This window comes from Rhinopithecus roxellana, chromosome 17 (assembly GCF_007565055.1).
Source record: "Rhinopithecus roxellana isolate Shanxi Qingling chromosome 17, ASM756505v1, whole genome shotgun sequence".
NCBI lineage: Eukaryota > Metazoa > Chordata > Mammalia > Primates > Cercopithecidae > Rhinopithecus > Rhinopithecus roxellana.
This window is the reverse complement of record NC_044565.1, coordinates 2,666,133-2,690,870: the sequence shown is the minus strand read 5'-3', so window position 1 is coordinate 2,690,870 and position 24,738 is coordinate 2,666,133. Positions and strand designations below refer to the sequence as shown.

The window sequence follows — 24,738 nt, the reverse complement described above, 5'->3', positions numbered from 1 at the left end:
TGGTGAAAGATTAAGTGATTGAAGCTATCAGCTACCATGGGATTTGGGCATTACAGTCTCCAGGTCCAGTACTTTATTTTATAACTTACCAGGCAGAGGCAAAGAGAGATCAGTCACCACCTAGACTGAGTATGCAATGAAGATGTGCTTGTTTCACCTCATAGAGGTGTTCCTGAATATATTATAGTATACTATGTAGGATGTGTATGTGTGTGTGTGTGTATATATATATATAATTTTTAACTCTATTTAAAAATAATTGTAGGCTCACACAAGTTGCAAAGTTAAAAGCGCACAGAATGATTCTCTCCAGCCATCACCCAGATTCCCCTAAAAAGTCATCTCTTGGCCAGGCGCAGTGGCACACGCCTGTAATCCCAGCACTTTGGAAGGCCAAGGTGGGTGGATCACCTGAGGTCAAGAGCCTGGCCAACAAAGTGAAACCCCATCTCTACTAAAAACATTAAAAAATTAGCCAGGCATGGTGGTGTGTGCTTAGAGTCCCAGTCACTCAGGAAGCAGGAGAATCGCTTGAACCCAGGAGATGGAGGTTGCAGTGAGCTGAGATCACATCTCTGCACTCCAGCCTGGGTGACAGAGTGAGACTCTGTCCAAAAATAAAATAAAAAAGTGATCTCTTACATAATAATGGTGACTATCAAAACTAAGAAATTCAAAAAAAATTTTAATCATTACATGTTTTAGTGCTAGATATTTCATTACTTAAAATGGACCTAGTAGTAGATTGTTTAATAAAGTGAAACATTTTCGGCAACACAAGTGATTGCATTTTCCTCTAAGTCTGGTGGTCTGGTGTTTTACTTATTCAAGGTTTCGTTAAGACAACTTGTGATAGGTGATTGTGGGTGGTGTTTTTGTGGCTCTTCATACAGTTCTCTGGTTCTGCATGTTCTGCTGGTTCTGCACTCTTTATTTTCATATACACCTGCTCAGGAGCCCCTTTCTTAGTAGAACTCTAGGGTGAGTGAGCAGTCAAAACATCCACGTCTTTTCTTTTAAAAAAAGATCCCATCTGCAGGAGGAATCAAGCAAATCTACAGCCAACACTTGGAAACTATGAGTCTTAGCAATTGTGCAGAATGATGACATCATCAACATACATTTGCAATAAATATCATATGCATCATGCAACATGATTATGTAACACCAATAAAAGTTATTTTTAAGGTCAAATCACTTTTCAAGGCATCTATGAAGCAACCAGCATTTCCACACACTAAGCATTTCACTGATTTATGCTAGGTACAGTGAAACTTGGATTAAAGAGCCTAACAAGTAGAGTTTGCTGCCAAGGCAGAAACACTTAGAGCCAATTATAATAGAAAAATGTGATTTCTAAGGAGAGCCCACCAGATAACCATTATGAATCCAGGCAGTGGGGCCGCACTTGGGTTTGTACCATAGAGTGGTAAATTCACTCAGCGTGGCAGTACTTATGGCACTGGGCCCCAAATCATGCTCCAAGGAACCCTAGGTAGACTGGCTACATAATCTGGGGCCCAACACAAAATTAAAATGCCGGCCGCCTTGTTCAAATATTACTAAGAATTTCATGATGATGAGAACAGAGCATTAAACCAAGCATGGTCCCTTCTGAGTGCAGGGTCCTGTACCAGTGCTCAAATCTCACCCCATGAAGCTGGCCCTGGCCCTAGGGGTTCCGATAGGATTGCCAGACAAAAGAGAGGACACCCAATTTATATTTGGACACCCAAATATTGCATGGGACATACTTATACTGAAATAATATTCATGTTTACCTGAAATACAAATGCAGCTAGGCATCCTATATTTCTTTCTTCTACATCTGGCAAGCCTAGGTTCCTGAAGGGCATTTCATGGGTCACCTAGGGGTATGAGAATGAAGAAAAGACCAAGTTGATGGTCTTTTCATGTAATGAATAAGAAGAAAAGGCCAAGTTGATGATCTTTTCATGTAATGAATAAGAGGCAGAGATGGCGGGGATGACAGAAGAAAAAGGGAGGGAAGAGCAGGGGAGGGGAATAGAGTAGAGGAGAACAGAGAGATGAAAGAAGGAACAGGGAGAAACCAACATGTAAGCAGCTCTGAGTAATTACTGGGCCTTAAACATGGATTTGACTTGAACCTGGGAGGCGGAGGTTGCAGTGAGCTGAGATTACGCCACCGTACTCCAGCCTGGGCACAGAGCAAGACTCCATCTCAAGAAAAAAACAAACAAACAAACAAACAAACAAAAACACCAAAACAAAACAAAACAAAACAAAAAAACATGGATTTGAACTTCAAACCAGGAAGGATGGATGGATCTGAAGCAGTGATTTAGGCCCAGCAAGAAAACATGCACAATTCAATCGAACTTAAAAGTGGTTAGTTTTGTTGTTGTTTTCAGTTCAATCTGGACCAAGTTTAACTTATCTTCTTAGTGTCTCTTTCCAGTTAGCTATAAAGTGGTTTCCCCTTTCCGGTTTGCCTCCTTCCTTCCAGCCACATTTATGGAGCACTTACTATGTACAAGGCACCTACTGTTTATATTGAGTATAGGGAACACTAAAAGGATGAATAAGATACAGCTGTCTCCCGGGGTCTTCCAGTGCAGACAGAGAGATCAGCCTATGCACACACGACTATACTCAGAGGGATCTGTAAAGAACACGACGGGTACAGAAGCACAGCAAGTTCAAAGTGGATCCCTTTACTATGAGGACTGGGGAAAGCTTTATGGAACAGGAGAGCTTTTGACCTGAGCCTTAAAGAACGAATGAGCTTCATTCACATGTTCATTCATTTATACAACACCTAATAGTAGCAACTACTCATTTTCTTTGAGCATCTGTCTACTAAGGCTAAGCTTTGCTCCAAACTTAAGCTCTGTTCCAAACTCTTTAGATGGAATACCTAATTTAATCTTCATGACAACTTTGGGTAGTTCATGGAATCACTCATCCCATTGTCCACATAAGACAACCAAGGCCTAGAGAGGTTCAGCCAGTTGCCAGGGTCACATAGCCAAGAAGTAGTGGTGCTGAGGACTTCAACACAGAGTCCATGCTTTCAGATGGAGTTTCACTCTGTCGTCCAGGCTAGAGTGCAGTGGTGCGATCTCGGTTCACTGCAACCTCTGCCTCCCAGGTTCAAGCGATTCTCCTGCCTCAGCTTCCCGAGTAGCTGGGACTACAGGCACCCACCACCACACCTAATTTTTGTATTTTAGTAGAGATGGGGTTTCACCATGTTGGCCTGGCTGGTCTCGAACTCCTGACCTCAAGTGATCCACCAGCCTCAGCCTCCCAACGTGCTGGGATTACAGGCGTAAGCCACTACACCAAGCCAAGAGTCCATGCTTTCAATAATTCCACACCTAAGCAGCACCTACTGTATGCCAGGCTCTGTTTAGTCACTGGGGATTCAAAAAGAATGCAGGAACCCCTGATGTGCTGGGGGAGGGGCAAGAGCAGACAGACTGTCAGGATCATGTGATGAGATGACAGGTGAACTCAAAGCTCAGTGGACACAGAGAGGGACTGCGCACTCACACTTGACATAAATTCTGAATCAGAAAAGGAATGGTAGCAGCAACAAAGGCTTTCAGAGCTGCCGGCAGAGCGCCTTTAGAGACACAGCAGCCTGGAGAAGCCTGGACGGCCAGGGTGTGTGGCAGGAAGGGGCGGGGCAGGGCTAGACACCAGGCCTTGGCTGCTGTCTGAAGAGCTGCCTTTATCCAGGCGCTTTGGGAAACTGAGTGACAGTGTCAGCATCCGGAGCCTGGTATGGAGACCCAGGAGGCTGCCAGATGAGCCACTTCTGCGATTTCCGGTTACAATTTCTGTGCCAAAGCAGAGTCCACAGGCCCAACATGGTGGTTGTGGTTGTGTGCCCCTAAGTTAGGAAGTTTGGGGTGGTTTGCTGTGCCATAGTAGACAGGAACCGGGAGCTCTTCCAGTCCCTTTCTCCCTTCTTGGTGTCTCTTCTTCCCTTCGTTTCCCATCCCACACATCTGCGCCACATCACATCAGTCCCCTGGACACATTTTGGCTCTCCTACCTGGAACTTGCCCAGGCTACTTCATGCCACAGTAGGGGTGTGAGCCCTGGTGTCTGGCAACCAAACCATCACCAAATGCAGAACCCACAGCTTATTCTAATAGCCACAGCACAGCCTTAATTGAGCCCCTACTGTGTGCCGAGTGCTCTACAGGAGTAACTGTAAGAGTCCTACAAGGTACAGGTGATGGTCCCGGTTTTACAGGTGAGGGCTGTAACTCTCAGAGGGGCTAAGCCCAGGATTTCACAGTTCCTCAGTGTGGGTGAAACAGAGCCTGGGCTATTTGGCCATGAGGCCGCCCTGGCCTAAGCGTGCATTCTTCCTCCAGAGCTCCCTCCTTTGCAGCCTATTGTGTGCAAGGCTCTGTTGCTCACCCCATGCCATAGACGGGTTTTGTTAGACACACCCTTCACAACCCCCATGGCCATTTCACATTAAAAACAAATTATGTGCTTACCTTCTGTTGAAAACTTAGAATTTCTGCACAGCCTGAACCAATGTTCCCCCAACGCAATGGTCAGTGGGAGCTGAGGAGAGGTTACAGCCCCCTTGGAAAGGCGCAAAGGCCCTCCGTGTGCTCCAGTCCCCCTGGTGCTCTGAGTCCCTCGGGGTCTGCTGCAGTTATTAAGGTAACTGCCTGGCCTTGAAGGTGATTGATCTGCTGATCCCTGTTGTGGGCCTAGTCCAAGGGTCCCATGCACATGGTACAAAGAGCCTGGGAGTGTACCCCTGCCCTGCACCCCCTGTGCTCTTCCCATCACCATCTGTAGCCGGCCCAGTGGAGTCCAGCTCAGGAGCACACTATTCCTGCAGGCAGCCGCGGCCCTCACACCCCATACAGACTTCATTCTGGCCTGAATTTCTCACTAAGGAGGTAGAAAATGCCATTTTTCATACAGCTGGGCCACGGGCACTGCCCTGGCCAATGGGACCTATGAGGAATTCAGCTGAAGGTTTCTGGGGAAGGTTTTCCCTCGTGCTGTCTTCCCCAGAATTGTGGCAGCTGTTTTAAGACACTGATGAGACGACCCAGAAATCACTCCAGTGTCAGTGGAACTGGACGCTGGACAGAAGCAAGGGACTCCAGGGCAGACAGGCCCCAGCTGTGGGGTCACCAAGGCGCATGGTTGGTGTTCTTATGGTTTCAGCCACTTTACATGGGCATTTATTACACGCAGACAAACGTGTCCTGACTGCTAACCCGAACTCCAGGAAGCAAATGTGCCCACCTTCCCTAGTGCAGGGCTGGCTGCTGTTCCCAAGTGTTTTCCCATCCCATTCTCACCTCCCCTGGCCTCCCTCTAACCCCCACTCACCCCCATATCGCCCTCATTTCCAGCAAGCTTCCTCATAGTGCATGCGTGTGTCAGCCCCTCCCGAAACCCAAGCCCCGGATGACAACAACAAACCATCCAGTGTCATCGGAATACATGTTACTTGTGGAATTTTTTTCAATTGAAAAGAGAAAGTAACTTGTCTTAAATCTGTGACAAAATGAAGAATGAAATGGCAATGGGCAGAATGTTAAAAAAGAAATCCTACTTAGTTTGTTACAACTTGAGTACCATGCAAACCCTTTCTGAAAGAAAAACAATTCTCCTTAACCCCCAATGTTGATTTAAGTTGTTTCAAATTATAACGTTACTCAAACATGCTCAAACATAAAACTAGATATAAACACCTTATGTTTATAGCTCTTGTTCAACTCTAGACTATGAAATTAAATACAAGCAAAACTACAAAACCAATAAGATTCAAATCAACAGCCCTAATCACATGTGACAGACAGTGTTTTGCAGCATGAACTTGTTTTTTTCAAGCCTGTGCCAGTTCCTTTGGGGGAGTTATGCCCACACCTCTGAGGACTGGGCAGAGATCCCTCTGCCATACTTCTCTGTGAGCTGTAAAACTCTCTGCTATGGTTTGAATGTGTCTCCTCCAAAATTTAGGTATTGCCAATGTAAGAGTATTAAAAGGTGGAGGTATTCGGGGGTGATTAGGCCATGAGGGCTCCTCCCTTGTGGGTGGGATTAGATGCCTTTAGAAAAGGGCTTGATGGAGTGAGTTCCCCCCTTTCTCCCCTTCTGCCTTCTGCCATGTGAGGACACAACATTCAAGGCGCCATATTGGAAGCAGAGAGTAGCTCTCACCAGAGGCCAGCATCTTGATCTTGGACTCCCCAGCCTCCAGAACTGTGAGAAATAAATGTCTGTTCTTTATCAATGACTTAGTGGTATTCTGTTACAGAAGAAGACATGGACTAAGATACCTCTTCAAGCAGCAAACACATCATACCAATCTTTGGCCTCCACTAAACACATGTTTTAATCATAGAAAACCCACATCTGTTCTTTCCTCATTGGTTCCTGGTGATCAAGAAGGTGTTCTCTGGTGCTGAAGGGCTTAGCAGTGCAAGACAAAGGCCAGAATCCCCACGGCAATCTCTGGTTATGTGGTTGTTATCCTGATGATCTGTGTATACTGCTTGGACTATATCTGTTTAGATGATCATCAAAATTAAGACACAAAATTAACACATTCTGTCAAGAACTCATAGTCCCCAATTTGAAAAACTACATTAAAATCAAATTCTGGGGAGCAGAGAAGAAAAGACAAAGGCCCCAGATCCAGAAGGCTCCCTTTTCTCCAGAATCTCACACATGGAGTCCTGATGGGGAAAAATGTAAATATTTAGATGCTGCTACATCTGGTTTCGAAAAATTAGTGCCAGCTTTGTGTATGGGTCAATGGATTTGGAAAGAGAAAAACAGAACTTGTCTGTTCTAACTACCTTGGTCCTCTTTTCTAAAATCACTCCAAAGTTCTTCCACATCCCCAAAATAGAATGCTCACGTTTTGGGAATGCATTGTATCAATTCTGTCCCTCAAACTGATCTTCCAGCCCCCCTCCACACTTCATTTCCAATGCCGCCACCCTGGCCTGGGCACCACCATCCCCCTCCAGGATGAGAACTTGGGCCCAGGCCCACGCTTGGCTGCCCCCCCCCACCCCCATCATCCCCCAAGGCCTTGACAGCCTTCACCTGCCAGGCCTCTGCCTGCCTGTCTGGCCCCATTTCACACACCTCTATACCTCCCTGTAGTTTTTCCTTCTGCCATCATCAGAGGTGATTCTGGACGTAAGTCCCTGTCTGCAGGTTTCAGGGAAGGTCCATTGAACTGTTTGCCCTGGTTCTGCTGGGTGAGGCCCTCAGCCCTCCACTTGCTCTCTCTCTTCAGGAGGCCCTCAGAAGAGGAAGGCAGGCACTCTTCCAGGAAAGCAGAGTTGTTACCCACAGCCCTGTCACTCCTGCACCAGCCACTCCTACAGCCCCTGCTGCTGCCATTCAAGTCACAAGCCTTAAAATTGATGCTTCATGTCACGCAATTGGGTGGACCCAGCCCCCACCTCTGACGTTAGGGGTATCTGTACTTTCTCCACTGGCATCTCGACATCTTCACCTGCTAATCCGTGGGGCTCACCCTACAGCCAGAGGGCTAGGGCTTTGGTGAGAATGTTCTTTCAGGTCCACTATGTGGTTCCTTCCTGGAGCAGAAGGAGTCCAAGTTCTTCAGCCCAAGGTTCAGTCCGCACCCACCGCCTTACACAGGCGGGTCTCAGGGTCTCATTCTAACACTTGATGTCCTGCTTGTCTGGGGGAATAATCTGGAATACTTCCCAGTCGTGGGAGTAAAGAGGGTTGTTAGTTGGAGGATGGGGTGGGCTTGCGTGTATCATGAGTTGGTCTGTTCTCTTGAAAAGCCCTTCCTTTCTTTGTCACTCTTCATTCCTTTTCTTCCCTCCCCAACATTTTGTATCAAAGGGAGATAATATTTTTTAATGGTTTTAAAATACTTGATCTCTAAAAATTAAAAGCCCTATTAAATAGTCTTAAATAAAAAGCAAAAATCTCCTACCCAATCTTTTACCTTTAATAACTCACTCCAGAAATAACCATTTTTAAGTAGTTTTTGTTCTCCTAGAAGGGGAAGCTTCCCTGTGTGAAGGTCAAATACATTCTCATGTCATGCTTTAGTTTGCTCGTAGTTGGAGCATGCTTTTCTTGAGTGCTTTTGTTTTTCCTGAAGTCTTAATGGACTCTTCTTTCTCTTGTTTCAAGAAGAAACATGCCTTTTCTATCATATCACTAGAATCTTCCTGCTTCTTTTTGTTGAACAGAAATTGTTTCCTTCTTAAAGTCAGTCTTTTGACCCTTCTGACTTCCTGTTCAAATTTGGACTAGTTGTTTTCTGGGCTTGTCACGTCACTACCATCCAGGTATTTCTTCACACATACTCCACTTGGGTTCGCTCCAGAAAGGATCCATGTCTTTTAAATTCTTCATTTCTTGAATGCTTTTCTGCAGTTCATCCACAAGTAACATTTTTCCGAAAATGCACGGCAAGTGAACTTACCGTGCATTTGAGTATCTGCCTTTATCTTGCCTCATACTTGATCAATAATTTGGCTAACTGTGAAATTTTACATTCAAAGCAACCTTCTTCAGAACTTTAAAGTATTATTCTATTTTATTCTAGACCTGTAGGCCCTTGCCACTCAGTGTGATCCATAGACCAGGAGCCATAATATCACCTAAGAGATTGCTGGAAATACAGAATTCCCCCACCCCAGAATCTGAAGTTGAACAAGATATCCAAGGATGTATGGGTACATTACAGTTGAGAAGCTGTTGCATCCTTCAGTGCTGCTTGAGAGGTCTGTGGTCAATCTGACTCTTAGGCCTTAGTAAATAATCCCACGTGTTTTCAGCTTGAGGGTTTTGAGGCCTTTCTTTGCCCTTGCTTGATGTTCTGAAACTCTCCAGGTTGTTTTCAGGCTCTAGTCTTTTCCAATGGGTCCTGCCAACCTCCAGACTTTTTTGCCTTTCTTCAGATCTTGAGAATTTTCTTCTATTTCTCTGATTTACCTGCCTTTCTATATTCTCCAATCCCTTTCTTGGAAATGTTACAGATTTTACACTGATTATCCATCAAAAATGGATGGAATGGAAATTTCCCTTTAATCCGACTCCCCCTTTTTTTGTCTTTCTGATCTTCATTCTGGGAAGTTTTCTCAAATTTGTTCTTTAGTCCTTATATTGGATTTTTTTTTTTTTGTAAATGTATATATTTAATTTTCCCGTCACTTACGGATCTCTGAATGCTTGTATTTCATAGCAGGCTGTTCTTGCTCTATGGATGCAATGTGGCCACACATCCCTAGGGTTACTAATTCGTTTTTGTTTCTCTATTGTGCTTCCTCCAGTGCCTGTTGTTATGTTTGTTCATCTTGCTCCTTCTTTTTCATGCTGTTGATTTTTCTTTAAATTTTTTTAGATAATACTGTGAGATCACTTCTAATTTTTTAGGTATGATGATGGTTATTATAATTTTATAAGAAAAGATCCTTATTTTTAGAAAATGAACATTGAAGCTCTTAGGGATGAAGTGTTTTGATGTCTGCAACTTACTCTCAAACGATTTCATGCACACACACACACACGCACAAACATATGCATAGAGGGTAAAAAAGAGAAATTTTAATATGGCAAAGTGTTAACATGTAATGAAACCAGGTGGACGGTGTGCCCAGACATTTATTGTACTAGTCTTTCAACTTCTGTCTTGAAATTTGTTTGAAATTTTTTATTGTAAAAGTTGAAAATAAAAACAAAACAAAAAAATTTGATGTTGCTTGATTGTTAATTCTCTGATTATCCTTAGGAAAATACCCTCGGCGGTCTGAAATTCCTAAGGAATCAGCTTTCTTAGAGTAAAACAGATATGTGCTTGGTCTCTTTTATTTTCTTCCTCAGTTCAAATTTGATAGAAACCACACTGGACTGATGCCCCACCACCGGTACCCAGCACACATCAGCCGGCCTCCCCCACAGCATGGCTCAGGCATTCCTGCAGGGGAAGAACAGCTGGGTTCCCCAACCCCTGCAGGAAAGGTCTGTCCTACCCCAAACTACATCTCAGTTGAGTCTAGTGTTTTAAGCACGGAAAAAGTACAAAAGGAGTTTTGTTCTCTTGGCCACCCGCCACAGCCCGGTACCAAAACAACCCAATGCTCCCTTCTGATTGGAGAAACATTTTGTGCTCTTCTGGACATAAGGCTTGATGGTATTACTGCCAGGCTTCCCATCAGCAGGCACACATCTTGCCATGGGCAGTTCCAAGACAGAGGTCTCTGCAACAGAAGCCACCCAGACCAGTCAGGAAGAGGACACCCCTTCCTGGTCTTTAAGAAAGTTAATGGTAGGTCATTTGCATTTTTGCATATTTGCACTGCGAAGTAATGAACAATATATGCAAAATCTCTAACTAACATTCTTTAGGGAATCTGCCATGATGGATTAGGAAGGGACCTGTCTTGGTGTATCTCTAATGAAGCAAAAGAAAGTTATAATGGGATTTCATGGGTGTGGGTAGTAATTGGATTTGGTGGAGGGTATAATTAAATTTCACCAAGGGGCTACAACCTCTGCCCTGGCAAATAATAAAAGGGTCAGAAAACTTTCCATCTTGCTTAAAGGGAAACATGTAAAGCCTGCAGAAATGCCACAGCACATCCCCTCAATCATGGGACAGCAACCTAGCACCTTCAGGATCTCGAAAGTTTTACCTTCTGGTAGAAAGCTGAAAGCGCTGTAGGTAATATCAGAATATTGTGAAACTCACTGGCCAGTTTCACCCCTATGTCTCCTGAAATTTCCATCTCTACTTCAACAAGGAGAATCAAAGCAGGATACAGCCCAAAGAAGGGTGGCCTCCCCCAAATGGGGAGATTCCAACATACAAGTGGAAGCCTGAGTGGACCAGTACAGGCAGCCAGCACCACCTCCCATCACTGTGGAGGCATCACCCCTGGATGCCCAGCAGCAGAAAACTCTGGGTCCAACGCAGGGCAGTCACCTGGCAGGTTTCCTATGAGGCAGTGCTGACTGATGGCAAACAAGCAGGCTGACCCTCCCCAGCACTAAGCTATGTATTCAGGGGTCTCGGTCTCTCACCCCAAGGGACCAAGCACTGCCTGGCCAGGCTGTTAAGTTTTCTTCCCAGAGAAGGTTTCTGGAGCTGTGGCAGATGCTATTACTGCAGTCAGGTGCTCTGCTGTGGGGAACTGGGTGTCCTGCTATTAAACAGGCCTTCATGGAAATGCATGACTCTCCGCCTGAATTCCTCTCCTGCTCTCAATCCTTAAGACCCATTGTCTCTCCAGGGTCATCCAGAAGAAACAACCCCCACCTCCAGTTGTGTCCACTCAGCTTGTGTCTTAGTCAGCTCAGGCTGCTATAACAAAATACCATAAATTGGGTGGCTTATAAACAACAGAAATTGATTTCTCACAGTTCTGGGGTCTGGGAAGTCCAAGATCAAGGTAGTGGTAGATTCAGTGTCTGCTGAGGGCTCACTTCCTTGTTCACAGATGGCACGTTCTTGCTGGGTCTGCATATGGTGTAAGAGGCAAGGAAGCTCTCTTTGACAAGGCGCTAAGCCCACCCATGAGGGCAGAGTGATTGTGACCTAATCACCTCTCAAAGGCCCCACCTCCTAATACCATCACCTTGGTAGGTTTTGTTACATTAATCATGGAGAGACAAAAACATTCAAGCTGTAGCAGGTTGGCCTGTCAATTTCATTCCATGCTTTGCATTCTCCAGAAAGTAATAAAAATACTTGGTCATCTGATGGCCTCTCTCCCACTGTCAATGTCATTGACATTGTCATTTACTTATTCCTGGTTTTTATTTATTCTAGTTATTTGACCTTGAAGAGGGAAGGGCACTAATGCCAATCAGGAAGGGCATATACTTTATCTTATGACACGATGTGCAAAATAAAGTTAACATGAAAGGCCTGAGACTGCTATCCTGAGACTGCATCTGGGAACCTGGGTTTGGGAAGATTCCTACCATTCCTTGACTGATAAGGGTGGCTCACTGTGCCAAACCGTTTGAGCACACAATGTGGTTTGTGCTGAACATGTGCTTTCTTCTGAAAGTCTGCATTGATATGTGCTAGGCAGAGGGAGTCTACATGACCAGGCCCCAATAAAAACCATGGACACTGAGTCTCTACTGAGTTTCCCTGGTAAACATTTCACATGCATTGTCACAATTTGTTGCTGGGAGAATTAAGCATGTCCTGCATGACTCCATTGAGAGAGGACTCTTGGAAACTTGTTTCTGGTTTCCTCTGGACTTCAGCCCATGTGCCTTTTTCCTTTGCTGACCTTGCATTTTGTGTGTGTGTGAGAGTGTGTGTTTGTGTGTGTGTGTGTGTGTGTGTGTGTGAGAGAGAGAGAGAGAGAGAGAGAGAGAGAGAGAGATGCGTGTGTGCATATATATGTATTTTTTACATATGATTTTGCTGTAATAAATCATAGCCATGAATATAAGTATACCTCAAGTCCTGTGAGTTCTCCTAGTGAATCATCAATCCTGGGGGTGATCTTGGGGACCCTTGACACACCCCACTTATACAAGAAGTGTTTCCAGCTGGATCATCGCTTGAGGTAGCATTTTTCCAGTATGTGTCTGGAAGATATCTGTCTGGCAAATTGGTCAAAACAAGGCTTACAGTCTGGACTTAAGGTCTCTGGTGATCTCTTTCTTAGCAGACTGTGAAACTGGACTATGCCCTGGTTCCTTCCCCAGCCTAGGCCTTGAAGCACTTGTGTGTGTTCTTAGTGCACAGGGTGCCCGGCTTTCTATGCTGATGATGTTCATTCTCCCAACCAGGTGCTCAGCCTCCCTGCAGCCCAGCATCCCTGCACGTTCCTGCTGTTCACGGTTCAGAGTTCCTCATTTCATGTTCCATGCTCCCACTTACGTGATAAACAACAAGGAGTCCATTTTTCCCCATGCTTCCACTTGAGTTCAGTTAGAAATTGTGACCATTCCCATAACACACTAAACAGCCTTTCCATAATGCTCACAAGCTAGAGCTTGCAATTAAAAGCACTAAATCACAACTTCAGGGTCAAGTGCTGTTGAATCACATGCTTATGTTTAAAATATACTCCCAAAGAGCAAGTTGTCAAAAAACCTCACTTGGATCACAAGCTGAGATGGAGAATGTGAATTAGTGTAACGTCTGAATTACTGAATATTCTTAAGAAGACTTTTTGATGCAACATTTAAACAGGAGGGAGACAAAAAACAGACAATTTTTAATCTAGCCCAAGTTAAATTGTAAGTCTCAATTCTCCCCCAAATAAGCTACTCTCCTATAGATATTGCTAAAAGCTAAGAGGGAATGGGGAGCTGCCACTAAATACCGTGCCGCCAGTCCTCATTCTAATACACTTTTTTAAGATAAATAACAATGGAAAGAATGTTCTTTTTTAATCGTCAAGACCACTTACAACATAGAGATATCAATATTTTGCTCTATTTCTTTCTAAACTTACTCATGCATAGGTTTTTGTTTTATACCTTTTAAAAAAATTCTTTAAATGTAATTGTAGCATTTGCATGAATGTAACTATAGCAATGAAGCATAAGAAATAAATAATTCAGAGAGATCCTATGCACCCTTTATCCGTTTTCTCCCAGTGGTAACACTTTACACAACATTTAATGGCACCCCAACCAGGAAAACAGTGTTGGTGCAATCTACAAAGATTATTCCATTTTCATGTTATTAATATTTATTTCAGCCATTCTACTAGAAATGTAGTAACATCTCATAGGAGGTTTGATTTGCATTTCCATAATGGCTACAATGATGTACCTATTTTCATGTGCTTATTTGCCATGGGTATATCCTCTTCAGTGAAATGTCTGTTGATGTTTTTTGACCACTTTCTAATTGGATTGTTTGTTTTTCACTGCTGAGTTTTGAGAGTTCTTTATATATTCTAGACTCAAGTCCTTTGTTGGAGGTGTCATTTGAAAATATATTCTTCCTGTCTGTAGCTTATCTTTTCATTCTCTTCACATGGTATTTCATAGAACAAAAAATTTTAGTTTTCATGAAATCCAGCTTACCAATTTTTCCTTTTATGAAATGTGCTTTTGATGTCAACCCTAAGAACTTCTTCCCTATCCCTAGGTCTCAAGGATTTTATCCTTTTTTCTAAAAGCTTTATCATTTTACATTTTATATTTAAGTAATTCATTTTGAGTTAGATCTCTTTATAATGTGTGAGACTTAGGTTGAGGTTCAGTTTATTGCCTGTGGATGTCCAATTACTCCACCTCTACTTGCTTAAAAGGCCATCTTTCCTCCACTGGATTGCTTTTGCAACTTTGTCAGAAAGCTACAGATTTTTTCTTCCCTTCTAATCTCTATGTTTTAATTTATTTTTATTGCCTTATTGCACTGCTAAAACTTTTGGCACTAGTTGAATAACAATGGACATTCTTGCCTTTTTCCTAATCTTGGGGGAACAGTATTCAATGTTCCACTGTTAAGCATGATGTTAGCTATAATTTTTGTAGACTCTTTTTTTCAAGTTGAGGAAATTCTCTTCTTTCCTAGTTTGCTGAGTTTTTATCATGAATTGTTGTTGGATTTTGTCAAATGCTTTTTCTGTGTTAACTGACATGATCATGTGACCTTTTCTCCTTTGGTCTGTTGATGTGGTGGATTGCATTTGATTGACTTTTGAATGTTGAAGCATACTTGCATATTAGAGATAAATTCCATTAGGTTGCCACATGTAATTCATTTTGTACATTATCGATTCAATTTGTTAATATTTTGTTGAAGATTTCTGTATCTACATTCATGAGTGCTACTATCATGTAGCTTTACTCTTTTTTTCTTCTATCTTTGTCTACTTTTAGTATCAGAGTAATACTAGCCTTCTAAAATGATCAAGGAGTACCCTCTCCTCTTCTATTTTCTGGAAATAGAATTTTCTGAAAATAGAAGAGGAGAGAGTAACATTCTTCTTTAAATGGTAAATAGAATTCTCCAAGGCTACAAGGCCAGGAGATTTATTTTTCAGGAGCTTTCATATTATTATGAAGGGTTCACTTTCTTGAAGATTATAGGACAATTCAGTTTGTCTGTTTCAACTTTGTTGAGTCAGACAGTTTCTAGTTTTTGAGGAACTGGTCCATTTCTTCTAAGTTGCCAAATTTATCAATGTAAAGCTATTTTCTAGTATTCCCTCCTTTTTTTTGGAGACAAAGTCTCACTCTGTCACCCAGGCTGGAATGCAGTGGCACAATCTTGGCTCACTGCAGCCTCTGCGCCCCAAGTTCAAGTGATTCTCTTTCCTCAGCTTCCCGAGAAGCTGGGATTACAGATGTGCACCATCATACCCGGCTAATTTTTGTATTTTTAGTAGAGATGGGGTTTAATGTTGCCCAGGCTGGTCTCGAACTTCTGACCTCAGGTAATCTGCCTGCCTCAGCCTCCCAAATTGCTGGGATTTAGAGGTGTGAGCCACCATGCCTGGCAACCTCACTATTTTTTAATGGAGGCATGATCTCTAGATATATCTTCTGTTTCAGTCCTGATACTGGTGATTTGAACCTTCTTAATTTTTAACTTTGTCAATCTTGCTAGAGGTTATCAACTTTGGTGATTCTTTTCAGAGCCAGCTTTTTGTTTCATGGATTTTCTCTATTGTTCTCCTGGCTTCAATTTTATTAATGTATAATCTTAACTTTATTATTTCCTTTCTTCTGTTTGGTTTCTACTTATTTTGCTCTTCCCTTTCAATGTTCTTGAGGTAGGGATTTAGGTGAATGACTTGAGACCTTTCCTCTTTTCTAAAATAAGCATTTAGTACTATGAATTTTCCTTTCAGTACTATTTTATCTGCATCCCATACACTTTGATGTGTTGTGTGTTCATGCTCACTCATCTCTATGTCTTTTTAACGTTCCATTAAAATTTCCTATTTAACCTATGGATTAGTTGAAGTATGTTGCTTCATTTCCAAGTATTTACAAATATTCTTCTTTTCTTTCTGTTCTTGATTTCTCACTTCATTCTATTATGATAAGAAAACATATTCTATATCTTTTTAATTCTTTTAAATTGGCTGAGTTTTTTTTTAATGGCCCAGGAGATAGTCCATCTTGAAGAAAGTTCCACCAATGCTTGAAAAACATGCATGCTCCTCCTGCTGAATGGAGTGTTCCATCCATTTTCATTAAATCTTGTTGCTTGATTACATTTTTCAGTCCCTTTTTTTTTTTTTTTTTTTTTTGCTGTCCATAAGTTTATTGTCTTTATCTGAAAAATCTTCATAGAAAATTGTTTGGTTTAGCTCTCAGCAGCCCGCTCCTGAGCTCTGAGGAAGTTTGCCTACTTTTGAGCTACCCGATCTTTCTTCTGAGCAAGGGACATTTTGGGACGGTTCCACCTCTTCTTTTTAACTTCTTTCTTGGGCTTCTTTTCATAGACTGGATTCTCATGTATAGCAGCATGAGCTTTCTTATACATCTCCTCCATCATGTTTGGAGTTACGCTGTTCTTTATGTATTGAGAGAACTGTTTCTTGTAAGCATCTTCATCTTCTTCCATTAAGTAGCGCATGTAATCTGCAACATTCTGGCCCGTGATGTGCTTCCGGTATACTTCTGCATTAAATTCCCTGCTTTCAAAATCATAACCAGGGAATCATTTGGTACTGTGAGGGACAGACCAGCCTCCATCCACAGCTCCCTTCAGGAAGCCAAAAATTTTATTGCCAGTGACAGTTCTGGCAAGGCCTGCATCTAAATAGCAGGTAAAGGCACCTGGCTGACCATCAATGCTTTCCACATTGTATTCATTGCCTGTCACCTACACTTGGCCTTCATAGATGTTGTCCATGCTAAACCTATTGAGAAGCCCGCGGGCCAGCAGCAGGCCAGTACAATACACTGCAGCATAACTTGTCAGGCCAACCTTCACACCATATTTTGGCAGTTTGTGTGCATATGCTGCACAAACTATCATATTCCCCTCTATACGGGCATAAGCAATCTGACAAATGATATCTCTATTACATGAACTACTATCCTGTATTTGGGTATGTTGTATTTATTTTTATCCTGTATCACCAAGCATTTCTGAGCATAGTAATTGGTTTTACCCTCAAGTCGTCGTCTAAATTTCACTTGGTATCTCTTAAAGTAGGCCTTGTTCTTAACAGCTCTAACAAACCCCATCCTGCGGAACAGAGACCCGCTTCCGCTGCTCAACAGAGACCTGCAGGCCCAGCAGCACCTGTTTTTCAGTTCTTTCTTATCCTTTCTGATTTGCTGTCTAGTAGTTTTGTTAACCATTGAAATAAATGTGTTGAAATCTCCAACTATAATTGTTGATTTGTCTATTTCTCCTTTCATTTCTATCAGGTTTTCCCCCAGAACATCACAATATCACATTGTATAGTCTTATTATTTACATGTAAATACTTGTGATATATCTCATCACAGTCTAGTGATATTAATGTTTTACTACTTGGAGTGAAGTGTAGAAACCTTACCTCCATTTAGGTCTCTTTGCCCTCCTCACTTTTTAAATATAATTGTCTGAAGTATTTCCTTTACATACATTGAGCAACACACTTCTCTCCTTCTGAGACTCTGATAATGCAAATGCTAGCTCTTTTGTTATTGTTCCACTAATCCCTATGATTCTGTTCATGTTCTTCTTCTCTGTTGTTCAGATTGGGCAAATTCTGTTGATCTGGCCTCAAATTCACTGATTCCACCCTCTATCATATCTATTATTGGGGTCAGACTGCAAGTTTGTTGCATTATATTTTTAACCCTATCATTTGAATTTGGTACCCTTTTATTTGCTTATATTTTTTTTCTATTTTAAAATTTTGTTTTAAGAGTATTTGTAGCAGTTTTGTGCACCTTTGAAGCACTTTTATGGTGGATATTTTAAAATCCTTATCAGATAATTCCAACATTGGATTCTCCTTGGTATCAGCATCTATTGACTTTCTCATTCAAGTTGTGGTTTTCCTGGTTCTTTTATAACAAGTGATGTTCTGTTGTACCCAGTGTATTTAGATATGATATTATGAGATGATATTTAATCTTGAAGTGTAGCAAAAGGTCCTGATGGGTATATGTTCACTTTCCTGCTGGGTCCCACTGACACCATGCTGGGGAAAAAGGAGCGCTGACTCACGCTGCCTTGTTGGAGACAGGTGGGGGGCAAATTCAGTTCCTCTTGGCCCTGCTGACATCAGGGAAGGGAGTGGGGAAGCACAGGGCCAACTACCCCCATTTCCCACCACGTCATTGTGCCTCACTGATGCTGGATGAGGTGAAGGCTCTGCTGCTTACTGGTTCTTGCTACAACAGGGGAGGAGGAAGAAGGATATTAACTCCCCCACTTCATCCTATTTCATTCTGTTGATGCCAGTTGAGGCTAGAGGCTCACCTCCCCCACTAAATCCCCTTTGGGGGTTTAGGGGGCAGGGAGGGAAAAGGTCAAAGTGTCCACTGGCTCTGCTGTACGCTGCTTGATCCAGTTTCTTGTCGTCTTGTGGATGTAGAGCTTCAGCTCCTCACTGGGCCCACTGACACCAGGGGTGGGGAGAACACAGAGTAGTGACTAGTCCCTACTCACACCTCCTGGTTAGTCTAATTGTTGTCAGATGGGAGTAGAGACTCAGCTCCCTGCTGGACCCCTGCTGGTCCCAGGGTGGGTAGCGGAAGCACACTAGTGATGGGCTCCACATTAAGCCACCTCATTGGTTCTTGCTGTTGCTGAGTGGGGGTGGATTCGCCACCAGGCCTTGCTGACACTACTCTGGTGGGGAATCTGAGCACCACCTGTTTCCACCAGGACAGGGATAAAAGATGAGCTCCCTGCTCAGCCCCACAAAGGCCACTGGGTGGGGGATAGGAGTACTACCCCTGCTTCTGCCTGCTTCCTTAGGTCAGGGATCCAGTAGAAGATCAGCTCCCAGTGAGGCTGAAATTGTCAACGGGGGTGGGGAGAGTGGTTATGCTTTTTTGTTGTGTCTGGCTGGTGTAGCATGGGTATTACCAAAAAGATTTTCGGTCATCAGGCCACCATCTTTCTAGTCCTTAGGCTAGGGGATTAGGTGTGTCCCGGAGCATATTTTGTGTGTGCCTATTAGAGATCCAGGGGACGTGTGCCCTGTCTGGGATATATGGGAGACAATAAGGAAATCCAGAGACCTTATTGCTGTTTCATTCTTCAAGTCCCAAAGTCCCTGGGCAGCCTCCTTCTTCCTTCCCCTTCCAGGGTCTTCTCTTCCCATGCTTTCTGTTGTATTCTGTCCAGGAAGTTCAATTGTGAAGAGGAAAATCTGTGAGGAATAGGGGCTATTCTATCTTAGCAGGCCAGGAGTCCCTATTGTCCTTTTTAAAAAACCCCAAATCATGATCACATTCTTTATACAGTCAAGTGCCCCAGCTAAAAATTTCCCATCACCTAGTGATATCTTTGCCATCACGATGTCATAACATAACACATCACCTTATCTATGCTTGGATGTGCTTCCAAATGCAAATACTTAAACATAAACATTGCGTTAGGCACTGTTGGTGGGAAGGTAAATTAGTACAGCCACTATAAAAAACAGTATGGAGGTTTCTCAAAAACAAAAACAAACAAACAAAAAAACCTAAAAATAGAACTACCCTATGATCCGGCAATCCCACTAGTGGGTATTTATGCAAAGGAAAAATAAATCAATATATCAAAGGTATACCTGCACCCACATGTTTATTGCAGCACTAGTCACAATAGCAAAGAGGTGGAATCAACCTAAATACCCATCACATGAAGAAATGGACAAAGAAAATATTATATATATACACATATACATACACACCCACACATATATATACACACATATATATATAATAGAATACTATTTGGCCATATAAAATGAAAGCATTTCATTTGCAGCTACATGAATGGAACTGGAGGTCATTATGTGAAGTGAAATAAGTCAGGCACAGAAACACAAATATGGCATGTTCTCACTCATACCTGGGAGCGAAAAAAGTTGATCTCATAGCAGTAAAGAGTAGAATGATAGATACCAGAGGCTGGGAAAGGTGTGTGCGTGGGTAGGGGGGATGAACAGAAGTTGATCAATCAGTACAAATATACAGTCAGGTGGAAGGAATAAGTTACAATGTTCCATAGCAGAGTAGAGTGACTATCGCTAACAACAATATATGGCATATTTCAAAATACATAGAAGAGAGGACTTGAAATGTTCTCAACAAATAGAAATGATAAATACTCGAGGTGATGGACACCCGAAGAACTCTGGCTTGATCATTACACACTGGAGGCATGTAACAAAATATCGCATGTATCCCTTATATATGTAAAAATATTATGTATCATTAAACAAATAAAAATTATGTTGCAGTAGCCTGTGGTATTCAATACAGTCTCATGCCCTACAGGCGTGCAGCCTGGGAGCAATAGGCTCCACCACAGAGCCTAGGTGCGGAGTAGGCTGTGCCATCTAGGTTTGTGTGAGTGCACTCTATGAAGTTCACACAACGATGAAACGGCCTAATGACAAATGTCTCAGAATATGTTCCTGTTGTTAAGCAATGCATGACTTGTATGTTTTTGTATCATTTTTACTCACCATGAGTTTTAAATTTCGGTTATAAATAGCACTCTTTGAAAGCACTATTTTAAACGCTATATAATTCCCCACTGAATGACCAGAGCATGATTTATACTGTATAACAATTTTCCTATTGTTAAAAATTTGGACTCCAACATTATTGCTATAATAAATAATGTACTGGTGAAAATGTTTGTGCCTTAAAGTTTTCTGTATTTCAGGCTGTTATCTTAAAATACAGCCCAGAAGTAGAATTATACACGGTTCAACAGCAACATGCAAGAGGACGCCCCTGTGCCAGTACAGGGACTTCAACATACTTTAAAACATGAGCCGACTGGATTGAGAAAGAAAAACAGTATTGCAGAATAGTCTAACATGCATTTCCTTGATCATTAAGAGGCTGATCCATTGTCGTTCTTTTGTAAATTGGGTTTTCATGTCTTTCACTTGTTCATCTTCTGGGGCCTTATACACTCTTTCAAAATGCCCTTCCCAGTAGAAGAATCTGACTCACTATGTATAAGTGGTTTTCTTAAACCAAAAAGATATAATTCAAAGTCAAAGATCAGTTAAGAGAGAAATAATTTAATCCCCTGTTCAGCTACAACAAATATCAAGTACCTCACAGGAAAGCACCTGCCAATTAAATAAGGCAATCAGATAAAGATAAAACATATGAAACACTTCAGACTTCTGGATAACTCTTGATCTTGAAAACATTTCCCGAATCTTACCTGAAGCATAACAACAGTGTCACCTTCAAAAGTGGCAAACACATCTGTGTCACACCTTAAGCCTGAGATTTGATTTTCCATCATGTAACCCTAGTGCAGAAAAAAGAAAAAAACACACACACACACATTTTAAATTTGCGATCCTATCACTATACAAGACTCACATTTTCTTTAAAATTAAAAAATATACAGAAAATTGAAAAGAGGAAAAAATCCTATTTCTCCTAGTCAAAGTAACCACTGTAAGAATTTTGATTCTTTACATTAGCTTTTAGTTCATGAATATTGTTTTGGTGGTAATAAAAACTATTTGAAAATGGTTGCATCATCTATTCACAATAGCAAAGACTTGGAACCAACCCAAACGTCCATCAGTGACAGACTGGATTAAGAAAATGTGGCACATATACACCATGGAATATTATGCAGCCATAAAAAGGATGAGTTCACGTCCTTTGTAGGGACATGGATGCAGCTGGAAACCATCATTCTCGGCAAACTATTCCAATTACAAAAAACCAAACGCCACATGTTCTTACTCATAGGTGGGAATTGAACGAGATCACTTGGACACAGGAAGGGGAACACCACACACTGGGGCCTGTTGCAGGGTGGGGGTAGGGGGAGGGATAGCATTAGGAGATATACCTAATGTAAATGATGAGTTAATGGGTGCAGCACACCAACAGGGCACATGTATACATATGTAACAAACCTGCACATTGTGCACATGTACCCTAGAACTTAAAGTATAATAAAAAAAAAAGAGAGGAAAAAAAAAGAAAATGGTTGTGTCACATTTGTGCAAAAGATTTCAATAAAGTAGACTGATTTTTTTCCATCTTTCTTCCAAATTCTAATAAATGCCAAGGTACTAGTGATTATACCTTACCGTATGTAGGCAAATGATTTCTCCCCCACCCCCGGCAACCCTTCTGAAAATTAGCCTGTATACCTACAAAACTCCCTGAGAGGCAGCAAAATGTCTTAAATTGCCACTCTGCATCTTAATATCATTAAATACTCTGCACCATAAATTCTCACTCCAGTATTTTTTTCCCTTTTACTTCCTGAAATCCTTATTTAAATGGCAGTGTTGGCAGTGTTTCTGCACACAAACCAGAGAATCAGCTACACAGGAGAAAGCAAGTTCAGTCCCAAGCAAAACATGAAGGAAGGAAAGCCTGTCTTTGTGGGGCCCCAGGTTCTTCCCCTTCTGAGGGCCTCTGCACTACCTCCTTCTTCCAGCTCTTTGTTCTCCCGGTTAAATCTCCAGAATTGTTCCCTCTGTCCAAGCCCACTTCCACAAATCACTTCTGCCTGTGTCCGTCACGTCAGAGCTGACTGTCCTGTTATTTCTCCCAGGAGTATGTGCAATGAGCACTTTAGCTCTGAATAAGGAATGACAAGTTTTGCCCCGATAATATTTTCAAGTCACAGAGGCCCACGGGCAGTCATATTCTTGAATCTCCAGGTACCCTTCATGCCTGGGGGACCTGCTCCATTTCTGAAAATGGCCACAGGGGTCCTAGAAGCCTGGATTTCCGGGTTCCTGCCGCCCTCAGAGCCCTGAAAACTTGTAGGCATCAGTCCTGCTCCTGTGGGGAGAGCCACCCTGGAAGGCCCGGCCACCTTTCCCTCTTCCCCATCAAGGCTGACTGGGCGGTGTTACCACCTGCAGTTTACAGAAGCAAAGGAGTCCCCAGCAGAAGCCTTAATTGCCTTCATAAGGTTAAACTGATTTTGTTTATGGGTAAGTAAATCAGTAACATTTCCAACCAGAAGTTCACTTCCCCCCACCCCATAATAATCACAGGATTAAAATTGCCTTGTGGGCAAACCACACGAAATCAGATTCTGATGAAGTGTGGTCCTGCCTCAGAGTGATCTCCCCGTAAGGCTACAGTGGACTCATCTTCACCCTTCTCATTCTACAGCATCCTCTATGCTAGAACTGTGCTAGGACTTCACATAGACTTCCTTTACCTCACAGAATCCGTTTAATCCTCACAATGGCCCGGCAAAGTAGGCATTATCCCCATTTTACAGATGAAGCAAGTGAGGTTCAGGATTGTGTTGGAATGTTCTTGAATCATCTGTCAAGTTCTGATGTGGAAGAAGAGTAACACTAAATATACCACCTGATAGGGTTTGGCTCTGTGTCCCCACCCAAATTTCACCTTGAATTGTAATAATCCCCACGTGCCATGGGAGGGACCCAGTGGGAGGTAACTGAATCACGGCAGTGGGTTTTTCCTGCCCTGCTCTCATGATAGTGAATAAGTCTCACAAGATCTGATGGTTTTATAAAGGGTAGTTCCCTGCACATGCCTTCTTGCCTGGCACCATGTAAAACGAGACTTTGCTCTTCCTTCATCTTCCGCCATGATTGTGGGGCCTCCCCAGTCATATGGAACTGTGAGTCCATTAAACCTCTTTCCTTTATAAATTACCCAGTCTCGGGTATGTCTTTATTAGGCAGTATGAGAACAGACTAATACAGCACCTCAGTGTTGAGAAGCAGCAGTTATACCTAAGAAGCTTAGCTGCAAAACATTCAAAATACTAATGTTGAAGAAACAAAGTGCTTTTTTTTTCTGAGCATTTTGCTCTGCTCTCCTCCAGTGAAGGAGAGGGCAACCAGCTCTTTGTTGTTCTCTGACACTTCCACCCTGCCCTGGAGTCAGGTGATCCAGTTTTGAAATGACCAGAAAGAGACTCTACTCAAAGGGCAGAACCAGCAAACAGATACCAGAAGTCTCTCAAAGAACAGGCAATGGAGTTCTGGGAGCACAAAGATGTTCTGTATCAGTTCTTCACATGCAATATAATTCCTTTTTCTCCTACATGGTGAAACTTAGCTGTGAGCTCCTCTTCTAGTTTGAAAGTCAAGTGAAACAGGGTGTTGATTCTGGACTCTACCTGGCCCTTGACAGCTGAGGTAACAAGGCTCACAGCCTTCAAACAGCTTGCAGGTAACTGAAAATGAAATGGTAACAAGAAAAATCAAAGTCCAACACATGCGAGGCAGGGTCATGGTTGTCATGTTGCTTCCCATCTCCTGAAAATAACAAGGTGCACTTATGATCTAATTTCTTTAGAATAAGCCAGAAAGGCCTGGCCTCCCAGGAGTCTCAATCCTTGGGACCCTGAGGTGCCCCACTGAGAAACTAGCCAGGCTTAGAAAGTCCCAACATCCATGTCCTAGGTAAACATGTATGCGGCTTACAGAAAGATCCATGGCATAGAGCAGTCACTGAATGGGGCTTGCAGCCTGAGTCTCCTTGAGTGACTTAAATTCTACAGTTGAGGCCTCAAATTCTTGGGGGACAAATGATTATAAACAGTTTGTGCATGTGTGTCTGTATCGTTTTTTAACTAAAAATGACCTTTTTGGGTTTTTAAAAGTAATT

At 42.5% G+C, this 24,738-nt stretch overlaps 1 protein-coding gene and 1 pseudogene across 1 annotated transcript in view; both read right to left on the bottom strand.

The window, feature by feature from the left end:
• Positions 1 to 24,738, bottom strand: part of ACOXL (acyl-CoA oxidase like) — a 371,685-nt gene that overhangs the window by 141,770 nt on the left and 205,177 nt on the right. The window contains 1 exon segment of the mRNA XM_030921547.1: positions 21,326 to 21,415. Coding sequence (XP_030777407.1) covers positions 21,326 to 21,415 — 90 coding nt within the window.
• LOC104680404 lies at positions 16,280 to 17,178 on the bottom strand (annotated as a pseudogene).